At 40.4% G+C, this 15,706-nt stretch overlaps 3 protein-coding genes across 3 annotated transcripts; 2 read left to right on the forward strand and 1 right to left on the reverse strand.

Moving 5' to 3' along the window:
* The first annotated feature begins 1,653 nt into the window (after nucleotides 1-1,653).
* Nucleotides 1,654-7,973, forward strand: ush1ga (Usher syndrome 1Ga (autosomal recessive)). The gene is made up of 3 exons (XM_053337828.1): nucleotides 1,654-1,817; nucleotides 4,952-5,405; nucleotides 7,173-7,973. Exons 1-3 carry the CDS (start codon nucleotides 1,654-1,656, stop codon nucleotides 7,971-7,973), a joined length of 1,419 nt encoding a protein of 472 aa, XP_053193803.1.
* Nucleotides 7,974-10,865: 2,892 nt separating this feature from the next.
* LOC128378895 (E3 ubiquitin-protein ligase TRIM16-like) lies at nucleotides 10,866-13,867 on the forward strand. Its single transcript, XM_053338471.1, has 6 exons — nucleotides 10,866-11,437; nucleotides 11,629-11,724; nucleotides 11,839-12,072; nucleotides 12,362-12,533; nucleotides 12,661-12,729; nucleotides 12,908-13,867. Exons 1-6 carry the CDS (start codon nucleotides 11,045-11,047, stop codon nucleotides 13,441-13,443), a joined length of 1,500 nt encoding a protein of 499 aa, XP_053194446.1. The 5' UTR covers nucleotides 10,866-11,044; the 3' UTR covers nucleotides 13,444-13,867.
* A 16-nt stretch (nucleotides 13,868-13,883) lies between these two features.
* amn (amnion associated transmembrane protein) lies at nucleotides 13,884-15,364 on the reverse strand. The gene has a single exon (XM_053338472.1). It carries the CDS (start codon nucleotides 15,362-15,364, stop codon nucleotides 13,943-13,945), a length of 1,422 nt encoding a protein of 473 aa, XP_053194447.1. The 3' UTR covers nucleotides 13,884-13,942.
* Between the last annotated feature and the right edge of the window lie 342 nt (nucleotides 15,365-15,706).

Here is a 15,706-nt window from a genome sequence, read left to right on the forward strand (position 1 = left end):
TCAAGAGAAGCTTTCAGGACAACTGTAAGCCTACCTGAAGTTTGGTGTGATCCTGATAAACAGTCAGAGTTGTCATGGCTTATATATGCCTCCAAAACCACAGCAGTTGACTGTACAAAGAGTCATAAATGTCAATAAAGCTGTTATGAACAATACCATATTATTACCAAACACTGCATGTTTTGCACAAAATATTCATGTAAAGTTCAAAAGATGCTTCCAGGTAAAGCCTAATCTCATGAATTCCAAAATACAAGAAACCGGTTCCTTTTTCAGTTAAACAGCATTTTTTTTGATATTATACAATACATTATTATTAACACTAGTCGTTTGTTATACAAGTTTTGTGGCACACATAAAATAGATGTTGAAGATGAGGCGGGGGAAATCTCTATTATTTCTTTTTATTCTTAAATACTTTACAGGTTTTATAGCTTGTGTTGTCTTGTTTAACTTGTTTCCCCTGCTGACCACACAGAGCTACTTCTCACAATCTCAATGTGAATAAATTCTCCAAATAACATACTACCTCATTCGTTTATCTGGGTGAATCAGTGCTTGTAGGGAATAGGCAAATACAGTCCTTTGACACTATTTGTGGCTCAACACAGCAATGTAATATGTTGTCTTTACTAGATTTTCCAAGGTGTGAAGCATGAAACCTGTCCATTACGTTTTGTTATTGTTTGCTAAGACTATTTTATACCCCATTCCTCAGGTTGGGGTTGAGAGTAATGCTTCTCCTTTATCGTAACTCTACATGACATGCAATACTTCATTGTCTGCACTCATTTCTCAACATAGCCTAATGAAAAAACTGAACAATGGTTTATTTAAAGGAACAGGGAAAGACATATGCCAGAATATCAAGGAGTGACTCTTCCCTTGTGACACTTCCTTGTGTGTTCGTAATGATGACTAACACAATGACAATTCTACTCATTAGCTGAACAGTGGACATTTGTGTCTTAAGGTTTATTCTTGTTTAGTTCATTAGTTTGAAAGAATACTGGAAACTTTCCGAAAGGTTTTCAGATCTAATAACATGAAATTGCAAATATCCTCCTGGCCATTGACCGAATACCCCAAATATCTTGCTTGACCTAAAAACAACACCATTTAAGCATAGCAGCAAATCAGTAGCAAAGTTCGCTCTGTCTTGCCTGTAGGTACAAACAGAGGACATGGTTAAGTAGCTCTAAGAGCATACCAAAGGATATGTCTTTTTGAAGTAATTAACCTACTGAGAGGTTCAGACACCTTATGCAATTTGCAAATATCTCATAAACATCCATTAAGTCACAATAGTATTATAGAGACATCATCAAATGGATTGAGCTACAGATTTTGCGATTTTGGCTTCTGTGTTGGATGAACTGCTTAAGACAGGCACGGGCAAGACCTCAACAGGTTCTCCAGTCTGTTTTGGACCACATCGGCCACCGGGAGCACTGTTAACCAGGCGATGCGCATCGTGGCGTCCCTAGATACCAGCGACGCGCTCTGCCTGTCTTTCCGCTATACTGATCAGCAGGTCGGTGGGACACAAATAGGCACTTCAGTCGGTCTTCTCCCACCACGTCGCCGTATGAGCATGATCATGCTGGTGTTGATGCAACGAAATGGAGGAGCAGGGTGGATTCATTCTGCACCATGAATGACAGGTACCACAAGGCGGCCCGGGACGGCTACCTGGACCTGCTGAAGGAGGCTACTCGGAAGGATCTCAACGCATCGGATGAGGATGGCATGACACCGACGTTATGGGCTGCTTATCACGGCAACCTGGAGGCTCTGCGGTTGATCGTGGCGAGGGGGTGGGTATAAAGCTTGGTAGCCATCAGGACGTGTGCGTAATTACTGCATGGACTGCCACCAATGTGTTCATCCTGATCCTAGAATCACTTTTTAGAGCAAAGGTGAAGTGCTATAGTGAAGTTAAGACTATTGCATATCAGTTAGGGAGGCAGGAAGAGATTATTAAAGATTGTTATTTCAGTAACCTTGCACACCAGATCGTCAAACGATAAAGTCATGTTTCAGTACTCGAAAGGCAGGCTTTTGTGTAGCTGCTGAACCATCAGAATATTTGGATCAATGCCATTACCAATGTAGGCATACTTTTGTATTTTACAAGGTTCAGCAATTACTTGAGTTAACATTTCACTAACACAAATAACTTCAGGATTTGCTACTGACCAAAAGAGCACTTTTTTTGCATTAAAGCAAATAATTGAATGAAACAATTACAGAAATGGATTTTCTTATTTGTCCAACTCTGAAAAATTCCCATGTTGGACTTATAGACCTAACGGGTCTTAATCCACCTTGTTGGGGACAGGGTTTGATTTATTTCCTTTCATTTTATGATGAAAAGAAATGAGTGTAAAACTGAAAAATTTCCATAAAGATATTTAATATGATGACAGTGTTCAAGGTCAACTGATCATATACTTAAGTAGCACATCATCTAAGAGCACCAATGAGTTTTAGAGACATTACTATAGAAAACCCAGTTCATTAAATGCATTGCTGTTCCCTGATTACTTATTAACTAATTACTAGAGCATATATGTAAGTTTACCCAGACTTTAAAAATATATTGCACATAAATCATATCTCTCTCTGACATCATGAGCTGTTATGTAAAAGGGTGCACAATTGTTATTTAATTAACAATTTTATGACATCATCACAGACAAAAGGATGATGTTTGATCAAATAAACTGGATACCATAATAGTAAAAAGCAGCATTGTGGCATGACTATTTGCTTTTCTTCAACACAGCATGCAAATGGAATTCAGGGTCATTTGGCCTGAGGAAAGCACACAACAGCCGATTTTCTCATCTTTTCTGGCTGACCTGGTTTGCCTGTCAGCTAGGAAAAAGGGCCCATTATGAACCTGCTTAATTGAGTAAAGCTTTTGAGAGGCTCACAGTAAAAGCGAGTCATCAATGTGTGTCCCATTATGCTCTGAAATTCCTCAAAGGCTTCTCACCTCACACATAAGAATCATCATCAGAATAAAGAAAACGTTTATATTTATTTTTATAGTCCCAGTTTTCTTATAACACTCAACTAACAGTCAACTAAGCAAGAACGGGTTCATGGCCAGTGCTGCATGATAATACTAAATTCACTATTTCCCACGGAATAAGTGTAAACAAGACCCTGGAAGCTTTTAGCTGCCAGTGACAAATCATCCCTCTATCAATGGCATTCCTCTGATTGACATGAAGTACTAAAATTAAACATTAATAGCTGCTGTAATTTTTCGCAGAGGCACCAGACTCTTGAGACATATATATGAAGAGACGTATTATGCTGCTTGACAATATCATGGGAAATATGCCATATCCGGCTATATTTGCCAAGTATATTGCATTGGGTGTCCTGCAGTAACATCAAGCTGTCATAGGAAGTGTGGATGCAAACAGCTCATAATGTGATAAAGAACAAGGGAGGGATAAGTGAGCAGACATATTATCGCTGTAGTCAGCATTTTACCAGCAGAGACATGAATTATGACACATAAAGCTGTCATGTTAGATGGTCCCTATCTGTGACAAGCATATTGTATAATCTGAGTTGAGAGAGTTATAAATATTTCGTCTTAAAATAAAAATTGAACACATAGCTAATATCTTTTCACATCAATTTATGGCGTGTTATCTTCAACTATTTCAGTTCTGCGTTGACAGCTTAATTCCTTTGTATGATCAATGTTTTATTGTGGCTGTCTTGGCTGTTTGCCATATGCAGTACATCACATACACTGATGACATCCACTCATTTTGTATATTTCAACTCACTCTTCTCAACTCTTTTTTCTCTCTAAACTCAATCTTGTCCTGACAAAAGAGCTAGGGGTTGAAATCAGAGTGATTCTTTGCTAATCGCTGCCCAGGTTTGGTCTGGCAGATCTGACACACGTTCCCTGTGAAAACTTTACAACTAAATCCATCAATAATACATCTGTACTTAGACAGTGGCTTCACCTCCATCTCATCAAATATTCAGCAGTCCGTATGTGGCTACATTGGAGAACGGACACGAGATAATACATAGCCAGTTTAGTAACATTTAAATCTAAGTGTTGTACCACTTTCCAGAGGAGTCAAAACAAAAAAAATGCAGAGAAAATCCTAGTTATTACCAATATTTATTTGTCAGAACCACAAAGAAGTTGTATAACATGAATACAGCCTGTTTTACTTTGAACATTATTGATTTTCATGTTTTCTGATGGAATAATAGTTTGAACAACATTTTTGAAATGTAAATGATTATACAAATGAGCTTTCATAGATTTGCACACTGGGCCTCCAATGGGAAATAGATAATACACATCCATATACATCTGTCCTCCATATCATCCAAGCAGATGTAATATTTTGACTTGAGGAATTCAGCATGACATCATCCAGCTATGCACAGTTGTGCTTTTTCAGTCAGGTGCAACCTATTTGGCCTCCCCTGAAACCGGATACAAGGAGTGTAGTGCTGATCCTGGCAAGCCTGTAGTCATATTACAGACCAACAGCAACAGTGCAGCATGCGTAGAGGTAACCCTAAGGTTGTGGTCTGTCAGCTACGGGTGAATACTGCTAAAAAGTTAGTTACAGTGGCATGTAATAATGATAAATTCCCTGTGCATGGTACTTTTAATCAAAGCATCCTATTTTTAAAAGGTAGTATAAGAGATCTGTGGTTGTTTTTCTGAATATGCTCTGTGTCGTATAAACTTTAAATTATTAAATAGGTCCCATTAACAATCCACGGATGGCAGGTCAGTGCTGAAAACATCACCCAAAAATCATATGCTTGCTCATGCGTCTTCCAACCAGCAAATATAAAGGCTTGATCCATAATCAGTCTGAACAGGGATGAAACAATCTGGTCATTTTTAAGAGATTACTTTACTCTTCGAAATTACTTTCTTCCACAGAGGGAACCCTGACAAGTGTGACATATGGGGGAACACGCCACTCCACCTGGCTGCCGCCAACGGTCACCTCAACTGCCTTTTCTTTCTGGTGTCCTTCGGTGCCAACATATGGTGCCTGGACAACGACTACCACACGCCGTTGGACATGGCCGCCACAAAAAATCATATGGATTGCGTCCGCTACCTAGATTCCATTGCTACCAAGCAGACAGGCCTGAACCCCAAGCTGGTCGGCAAGCTGAAGGACCGGGCATTTCGTGAGGCTGAGCGGAGAATCAAAGAGTGCCTGAAGATGCAGAAAAAACACCACAGGCGCATGGAGAGGAAGTTTCATAAGGAGGCTTCTGAGGCTTCTGCGTCAGATGTCATGAGCTTTTCTAGCTACACCAGCAGCTCTCTTAGCCACAAGCTGCACAACTTAAGTGCAGCCTCCGTCAGTGTGCCATATTCTCAGGTCAGGACTGTTTTTTTTTATTTTGCATTTTTACATATTTAAAGGTTGAATATGTAGAATATTTATTAAAAGCTATATTTTTTTTAAAAAATAATACAGCCACGGGGCGTTTTGAGGGGTACAGAATGAAAGTATTGCTTTTCCATAAAAAAAAAATATTTAGCCTGAATTAATATTTTTAAAATTTTTTGACGGGTTCGACAATGACGTTCTGACACGTTCTGTGTACATTGTACCAGCCATTTAGCGGCCGGAAGTGCGGGTTGCCAGGGTTGTCTGTTGTCCCGGTGCAGCTACTGTAGGCTGGCACTGGGTGAAATGGAGTTGTAAACAAACACGGCCGTGTTGGACTTACTAAAACCAGCGTTTTTTGCTCTCAAGTACAACTTTTCATCACAAAACTTCGAAGGTAAGACAGAATATCTGTTAGTCGCTGTAAATAAGTGGTTGTTTACCTTTGTATGCTGCTGGTTCACTGAGTTTTTAGCGCAATAATAGTGGTACTGTTGAACTCGCCAGGGTCTTAGCTTTCATATGAGATGCTATTTGTTTGTGTACCACGAAGTTTCAAAACGGTAGCAATGGAAATGTGGAGAGTGGGTTGACTTTCTGACGCTATTCGGATTTTGATATTTGATCATTAACCTCTTAACGCACGCTGTTCCGTTCACGGGACGGGACGGATGTTAGGAGGTAGCCACACGTTCTTCTGAATGTTTTAAACACCAACCCTTAAACATATATACTCATGCCGTACATTGTTGGAAAGCTTAGATTGTTCTGATTCATTCAAGGCCACTCACGACTTATATGGTTGCTCACAGCCGTAATAGTATTAGCGATTATCTTGGCTAGCCACTCAGCTAAGTGAGAAAAGCTATAATGCCTACATACCTTCAAAGTCTTCCCTTTATCCACAACGATCATCTTATGACACAGGACTTTATGTACAGCTCGCCAAGTATCCATTCTTGTGAAATATGAAATCCGTTTCCATAAAACCGGAATATTTTCCTCAATATGTCCATGTATTTAGTCCAACACGTAATGTATAACACAAATAACAAACCATATACGGTCCGTTTACGTCATTTCCTGACCTGCGCGTCCATCTCAGAGTACACGTGACTAGATGTTTACGACCGTGAGCCTCTTCTGCTTCTGACGACACCACACACAAGCCAATCGGTGTTTAGGATTAGGCAGTACATGCAGAGACATTGCTGCTACTCCCACTGGCGTGTTACAATGTAATGTACCTCGGTGGTTTCAAGTCAGTTACAGCAACAGCGAGGGTATGTTCGCTTCCTGTTTTCAAAATAAAAGCACCAATTCTATCGTTATGGTTTTCTTAATAATAAAAGGCAACGGGTGTTTTATTTTGTGAAAATGACCGGAAGCTAAAATAAAATCCGGCACCGGAGCTGGCAACCCGACTGCTGGAATTACTTTTTGGTTGTTGCGACTACGATCTCGAGACATTAGATGGCGTTGTTCTGCTCATTCTACATATTCTACTTTTAATTTTGATTAGAGCACCAGCTGTATAAAAAATATTTTAGATCAATCCTTGCTCTTAACTGCATACATATGGCTTTTTATGCCACACTATGTGAAAATGTCAAAACATGACTTCATCAAAACCTTTTTAACTGATCGGCAGAGATAATTTTTTTTGTGAAAATATTCAAAAACACTTGTTTTGTTCCTTTGAAATCTCATCTTTTCACAGGATGTGACTGATTACTGTATTATCGCTTTTGTTAGGCTACTCTCCATGCCACAACCCGAGGGAAGACAAAGATCCAGAAGAAGCTGGAGAAGAGAAAACAAGGAGATGGGACCTTTAAAATCTATGAGGATGGAAGAAAGAGTGTGCGCTCCCTCTCTGGACTGCAGCTGGGCAATGATGTTATGTTTGTCAAACAGGGAACCTACATCAACCCAAAAGACCACGGCCGCCGAAACATTCGTGACATGTTCCCCAGAGACAACGATGATGCCATTTCACGTGCCATGAGTGAGCCTGACCTTCATGGGCCTGATGTAGACTACTCTGAGATCAGCACTGACTCAGGACATGATTCCCTGTTCAACCGACCCGGTCTGGGCACCATGGTCTTCAGGAGGAACTATGTGAGTGGGGGAATGTTTGACCTAGGAGATCGAGAAGGGGCTAGTTTAAACCAGTCAGGCAATACTGTGCAATTACGCAGTCGGCTGCAGCAATACCCGAGTCTAGATGAAGACAGCATCGGCAGTGCACATAGCCTACAGCAGAGGAACGTGGAGGAGCTGCCTTGGGAGGAGGTAGAGTTAGGGCTGGATGATGATGATGAGCCTGACACAAGCCCTCTGGAGGTCTTCCTGGCCACGCAGAGCATGAGTGAGTTTTTCTCCATCTTTAGGCGGGAGAAGATCGACCTTGAAGCTCTGTTGCTGTGCTCAGACCATGACCTTAAGGGCATCCACATCCCCTTAGGGCCTAGGAAGAAGATCTTAGATGCCTGTAAGAGACGATTGGAGACTATAGAGGACCCAGACTGCATTGAGGACACAGAACTGTGAGTTCAATTTTTTTAAGGGACATCAAGTTACATATTGTTTGTTATCTTGTACAACACAATGGATTATAAATGAAGCAATGAGGAAATGCTATAAAACTATCAGCTGTGTGTGTGTGTGTGTATGTGTGTTTACACTCACATCAGATGGAGATTGTGGGGCTTTTTATACAACCTCCCAATTATCAGAGATAAGAGTAATTGTAATTTAAAATGACTTTAACAACAACAACAGCACATTTAAAGGTACTCTTTGGAGTTTCCTGGTAAACAAATTTCCTCATAAAACCTGTGTCTTGGGTTGGATTGAGGTCAGATGACTACATTTTCCAGTCAAGAACATTCCACTGTTCTTTAATCAACACCTGGTTTCCTGTTCTACATATTAACTTTCATTGTGCTAAAACATTGGGACTTTGTATAAGAATAGTCTTGGGTACTGTACTTTGAGTATGGATGTGTATATCCTCTAAATAACCTTTAAGCTAATTCATATTTATTGTTTCATTACATGTGCGAAAGCAGAGCCAAAACATAAAATATGTAGTTGTCCAAATATTAATGGACTGCACTGCTTCTAGTTATTGAAATCTAGTCACTGAGAAAATGTTTTGTGAAAAGAAATCTGTCTTCATTCTGTCCTGCAGATAATGCAATTTGTTGTAGATGATCCTCTCTCTGTGAGCTCACCCCGCCTTAAAGGTCAGTGGAGCATTGTGGAGTGAATGTCACGTATGGACAAAGAGGACTAAATGATTTACCTCTCCTGGCAACTCAGTGGCAACAAAGCAGAAAGGACACTGTCAAATTGATTATGTCGAACAAGAAGAGATATGAGCTAAATTCAAAACATGAGTCTTGTTGGACTCACTGAAAATATCTGTAGGAGCCCTCTAAACTGCATGATTTAAGAACTTGAATGACAATTGTCAGAGTGCAGAGTTGCAGTGTCATTGTATGCCAAGTGGCAGACAATGGCAGAGAGTTGATTGTGGGGTATGTTTCCCCTGAACATGTTTGCCCCTGTGGGGTAAATCCTACCACATCATGTGCCTGCGTTGCTTGTGCCTGTGCATTTGCTTAAAAATGTCTTTTGTCATAAATATTTTTACATGACAGTTCTGCTCAATAGCAAAAGTTTCTGCATTTTCTCAAGTTATTCATTTGATTTCTGTACATGTTTACATACAGGAAGCCATGTTAGTCTATGTGTGGCTCACTGCCAATGCAGGCCAATTACTTGTTGAGATTACTCTTCTGATTTACTGTTGTAAACTGTGTGAAAAATGTAGGTAGTTTTATAAAACACAAAACATAGTAATATGTAATATGTGGTAGTTAATACACTGGGAGGTTTATAAACCTGTCTATATAATTCACGTCATTCTTAACATTGTGAAAGTCTTCCAACAGTTTAAAAAAAACAAGTTTTTTATTTCCTTCATGTACACCGGCACATGCAACTGTTTAATATCTTAACTTTTTAGTATTATAAGTTGATTCTAATAAAAGTACTGATATAATTTATATACTACTTCACTGCTGTATCATTATACTTTGTTCTCCTCACTGCACTTTATTTACTATATTTCATCCACGGAGTGGCCTAGATAGAAGTTAAGCATAATGTATTATGTAATGTGCTTTTTAAAAAGTGGGCCATATATATACCATTGAGGACACTGAGTTCATCATACTATGAATTTCAAGAGTTTAATGGCATGAAATGGAGGTCTGCATGCTACATTTAAAGCACATCTTCACATCAATGTTTTTCTTCAATATTTCTTAGATTTTTAGGTTTAATATCTAAAAATGTAGCTTATACTTTCAGGCAAAAAGTCAATTAAAATAATTTATTCATTCTTTTTTCCCCCAGAATTACATACAGCTAAAGTTATGCACAGGAGGCTTTAAAACATGTTTTGGTTTGGTTTGGGGTTTGACCAAAAATTCTGGTGATGGGATTTTTGCTTGAAAACTTTGGATTATCTGATCTCAGTTTTTATAAAACCCTGATTACAACCCTTGCATAAAGTAAAATGATGTTCATTCATCAATATACCAAATGTGTAAATTAATTGAGTTGCTACTCACACAATGAAATAACTGTAATATGAGCTTTTAGTACAGTAGTATGTAGTCATATTTTCAGTTTTTACAGGTCCATAAACATCCGGTCGCATTCATAACATGTTTGGTGTCTGTGTGTGTGTGTGTATCTGTGTGTGTGTCTGTGTCTGTGTGTGTGTGTGTGTGTGTGTGTGTGTGTGTGTGTGTGTGTGTGTGTGTGTGTGTGTGTGTGTGTGTGTGTGTGTGTGTGTGTGTGTGCGAGAAACAAACAGAGAGATTGTAAAATACTTGTTTTGGCATCTTCAGTCATTGCGATAATCCTAACATGCTGCAAGACATGTGTCATTGTTCCCTACGAACTGTATAACATGAAGTCAGGAAGTTGCTCTCTAGATAAGTGCTGCTGTGCAGGAGCTTCATGCCTTCCTTTTGATAACATTGTTATCAAAAGGAAACACTGTCAGACTCTTAGCAGAGGTCTAAAATTATTTTAAATAAGCTACAGCAATATCCATGAAACATATAATATATATACCCTGGTTGTATTAATTCATTCGCCTTATCTCAGACAGACCCAGTCTTTTTGTTATCACTGTTATTGTTAAATTAAGTTTGAGACAAGCAAACAGGCTAGAGGTTATTAACTAGGACATAATGAAGAAGAGGATGTCCATCCCCCTCCCTGGGTGGGCCGTAATACACTCGTCATTTCCTCCCCCTTGAGCACAGTGAGCTTGGATACAAGGCAAGAAAAGAGAAAACGGGAGGAGTGAGGAATAACAAAGTTTCATCTGGCTGAGTACAAAATAGCTTATATGTAGCTTTCAATTATTTCCTTCTGCACTTTGGATCGGATCAGAGAAAAGACCGGATAAAGCAGCAGTGTAGGCCTTTTTACAGTCTAATACGAAACCTAGCTGGTTCAAGTTTAAGTTGGCTAGGAGAACAGAACAAGGATTAAGAATCATCCTGAATGGATACAAACTACAATAGGCCTGAAACATGGAGACTATAAGCAATAGCCAAGAAGAGAACTTGAATGTAAAGGAGGAGCCGAGGGATCCCACCAGCCAAGCGTCTGACACACTGCTCCCACAAGATGTATTATGTGACTCCTGCATGGATAGCCCCAGTAAGGCCCTAAAATCATGCCTGACCTGTCTGGTTTCCTACTGCGAGGGTCATCTCAGACCTCATCTGGAGAACGCCAAGTTTCAAAACCATCGACTGGTGGACGCCCTCCATGACATTGACAGTCGGGCTTGTGAGGTTCATCAATTTCCCCTTGAACGCTTCTGTCTGATGGATGGCTGCTGTGTGTGTCTGGACTGCGAAAGCCAGGAGCATAAAGGTCACACAACAGCAACTGTGGAGGAGGCACGCACTCAGATTGAGGTCTTAGCACAACACGCAGTTATTATTCAACACAGAGGATCTGATATTGTGAAATGAATTGCTATTCTATTTTAACTGTTGTTTTAAAATGCAATAATTTATTAGTTGGATAGCCTTGTATTTGTTGTTTGTCTTATTTGAAATCATCATGTAGCATCTGTAGCAGTTGTGTTTGTGATGATTGTTTGTAGACTGAACTGGAGAAAACGCAAGTAGAGATCAGTCAGAGTGCCTTAGAAGCTGAGAAAGCAATTGGAAAACTGCAGAGCAACAATGACTTAATTAAGGTACATAACCAGTTTTCTCTGAATTAATACAATGCATAATGATTTGGTTTAAGTGTATCATTCTGATTTCATTTTCCACTCTTCCATTTTTCTCCTTTCTCTCTGGGTCTTCAGTCTTCGGTGCAGGAGGTTTGCGTCATTGTTGAACAGCAGTTCAGTATACTGCAGACAGCCGTGGAAGAGGCAAAGAAAGGGGTGGTGGAGGTGCTGGAGGGTGAGCAGAAGCAGGCTCTCAGACAGGCAGAGGGCATACAGGCACATCTGCAGCAGAGGAATACAGAGTTGGCAAAGACTCTGGCCCAAATAAACAAGCTGTGCAAACACAAGTCTGATGTCAACTTTCTGCAGGTAAAAAATATTTAAAATGATAATAAATAAGTTGCAATATTACAATGTATGCCAATCAGTGTGAACTTGTTTCAGTCAAATATCTCGTGATATGGGATTAACACAGGATGTTCTCTGAGACAAAGACTTTATTTTGGACGTCTGTGTGTTGTTGATAGTGTACACAGAGCAAGCCTTCCAGTATTTTCGTAATCTCACAAGGAAAATTTCTCGAACACGGAAAAGGAGTTGTGTGTTATTTAACCGCTTCACTTCACATCATTATGCAATTCTGTTTTGCTTGTTGTAGGAGTACTCAGAATGGAGGAAAGGAGAGGCAGATGTGTGTTTGCCAAGTGTGTATATCAACCGCATGGACCATCTGACCTCTTACGTTCAAGTAGTGACTGATGCTACCCAGGAGCTGTGTGACCTGATTCTCTCATGCTACAGGGAAAAACTGAGTGAGATTTGCAGAAGTGGTGAGTGTATATCATACAATATATATTTTTGCTCCTTTCTTTGTTCATCTACTTTTTTTAAACCTCTCAAATCGTTGTGTTTTACCGAAATACAGAAGAATATGCTCTCTATTTAATGATAATCTAGGTACTACATCCCAGATGCCAGACCATTCTTCGCTGCCTGATCCTGAGACCCCAGAGGACTTTTTAAAATGTAAATCACTGTCTTTTCAGTATGCATGCAATATATGTTATTTTCATTTAATCTGTTCATTTAAACGCCCAGTTGTCAGTCAACAGTAAAGCCCTTTAAATTGCACTATCCTGTTCAAAAGGTGCAACACAAATTAAGTTTCATTGATTTCTTGAATTGTGTTTCCCCTGTATGGCAGACACAAGGACTTTGACCTTTGACCCAGACACTACTCATCAGTTTCTACGTGTAAAAGAGGACAACAGAAAGCTGATCAACACCAGCCCCTGGCAGCACAGCTACCCAAACCACCCTGATCGCTTTGAGTATTGGCGCCAGGCAATAACTTCAGAGAGCCTTTACCTGGGGAGACACTACATTGAAGTTGAGCTTAGTGGGGAAGGTGCACATGTAGGAGTCACATACAAGAGCATTGATCGTAAGGGAGAGCAAAGTGCCAGCTGCATCACCGGGAATGACTTTTCTTGGTGCATAGGGAGGAGCAGCCGAGGTTTCTCCGTCTGGCATGCTGGTGTGGAGACACTTTTAGAAGCCTCTGATATCACAAAAATTGGCTTATATGTTGACTTTCAACGAGGCTCCGTGTCTTTCTATGATGTAACTGGTCCCATGAGGCTGCTCCACAAGTACAGGGGTGATTTCATAGAGCCCTTGTATGTTACTGCCTGGCTGTCAAAGAAGGACAATGTAGTTTCTCTGGTTCATATAAAATGAAGCCTCTTCCCATGTTTACCTGTGACACTGCACAAAATTGCAGCTGCCTTCAGTGCAAGCTCACTAAAAAAAAATTACTGTATCATAAATGTTTATTGAGGTTACTTGGCAAGGGACATAAAGTTGTGTTTTTTTCACATACGTGTCATAAAAGGTTACATTTACTATCATCCTGTGGTAACTATGCATCAGCATCGAAAAACCTGTGCAGCAGTTGCTGTGTCAGGAATTTACAGCAGGTTTATAACTTTTGCATGTGATATGAATGAGGAGAAGGTACACAGCTGCCTGCCAACAATTCCTTTATTTATCTTACAAGTTAATTTGGTAATTAAATGCTTCAGTGTCTGGTACCAATTTTATGATTTTATTTGCATATTTGAACCATTTTAAATCTATAAGAGCATTCATTATCTATGGAGTGATTGTAAAATAATCACATTAATAAAAAAGTACATTTGGAAATCATTTACATACCTAAAGTTCAATGCAGTCAATTTCAGGCAGTAAAATCAGTTTCATTCTCGTCATAAACTGGATTTACAAAGTGTACACCTGTCTGAGTCAGGGAGATAGATCTATTCATTTCAGCCCCATACAGACTAGGAGCTTCAGGCATCATGCCGGGCTTGTCAAACATGGGATTAGCAAAGCCATGATCAAGAGGCCCACCAAGGTCACCAATATCATTGTTGTTTCTCAAGCGGCTCAGAGAAGGCAGTGGAGGCATCTGTGGTATCTTAACAACCCCCTTACGAATTAGGACAACCACAACAATAATGAATGTAATCATAATTAAAACTCCAAACACAACTCCAACCACCATTCCAGCACTGCTTCCAAGCTGATCACTGCTGCTCCCAGTCGAGGCTTGGAATTCAGCTTCAACGATTCCCAGATTAGCCCCATTAGAACGGGCATCATTCACTATGTCCCAGGCTAGAGCCTCTGACTGTGTGCCCTTCTCCTCATCCAGCATAACTACCTGGATCTCAGCTGAGGAGCCAAAAGGGATGATCCCCATCAACCGCTGTGATTTTAAGACTTTAGACATCCCCAGCTGAATGGATTTGTATTGTGGCATAACAAGAAAGAGGTGCTGGATTCGTTGTCTGTAAGTCTGCAGGTTGAAACTGGAGGCATAACGGATTGTGACAATGGCACCACACACATCACAGCAGTGTCCTAAAGGGCTCAGAGGCTTCTTACAGCTCAGAGAGGGACATGTGACAGTGGCACAGATCTTCTGATTGTTGACAGAATTCCCACAGTCACAGCCAGAAGGATCCACGCAGCCAGAGTTCCCGACAGTGACTGTAGAGGATCCATGAAACTGAAGTTGGCCTGTACGTGAGCTGAGATACTGGGTGAAGTCAGATTTGCTGTCAAACGTCTTCCCCAATACAGACACAGATTTGACAGGGATGCTTGACAGGCTGGCGCTGGTGTCCACTCTAAAGGAGGAGAGGGCCTTAAAAACCACATCATCATACTGGCAAGGGACACTCTCCTCATGGACTGAGAACAGAAAATTTCCCTGCTGCATGTCATCCAGAGTTTCAGCTGCTTGCCACAGGGCTGGGTTAAACCATTGCAGAGACTCTGAAGTTTTGAACGTGGTAGTAACACCTGCTCCACAGTCCGGGTCTAGTCCTGCAACAACATAAAATCCAGCTCCTGAATTCAGGATGAGCTCTCCATCAACTGGCATCCTCATCTCCTGTACAGCATGTGTGGTCTCCACAAACACAGACACTTTCCTCTGGGCTGAAAACTGAACTATGTCATTGCCACAAGGAATGGCGCCTTTGTCCCAGTTGGTCTTATTCTCATAGTTAGTGTCAGGAATCCACTGTTTGTACAGAGCATTCGCTGCTCCAACAAGACAGAGGAGAAGGAGCACGTCCAGTGTCTTCAGCATCTTGGATATTTGTGACAGACTGAGAGAGCATTAAGTGACCTTTGTGTCCAACCTTGTGACTAACACATGAGTGCACACGAGTAAACAGGAAAGTTGATGAGCCTCTGAACTACATCAACCTGTTCAAGCAGGTGATCTGTAAAAGATTGACATTTCCTGCAGTAATATACACCTGGTTTAAGATGACATGTTCTATCATTTTGTGCTTTTTCTTTTTTACTTTGTCTATCTGTTTTTTTTCTACAGTTTAGTGGTTATCCAGATGTGGATATTCTCCTATATCGCCTTTATCCCCATTGCAAAACTAACCAAGTTCAAAAAGTATGAACTGCAGGATACTTA

Source organism: Scomber japonicus, chromosome 18, assembly GCF_027409825.1.
Source record: "Scomber japonicus isolate fScoJap1 chromosome 18, fScoJap1.pri, whole genome shotgun sequence".
NCBI lineage: Eukaryota > Metazoa > Chordata > Actinopteri > Scombriformes > Scombridae > Scomber > Scomber japonicus.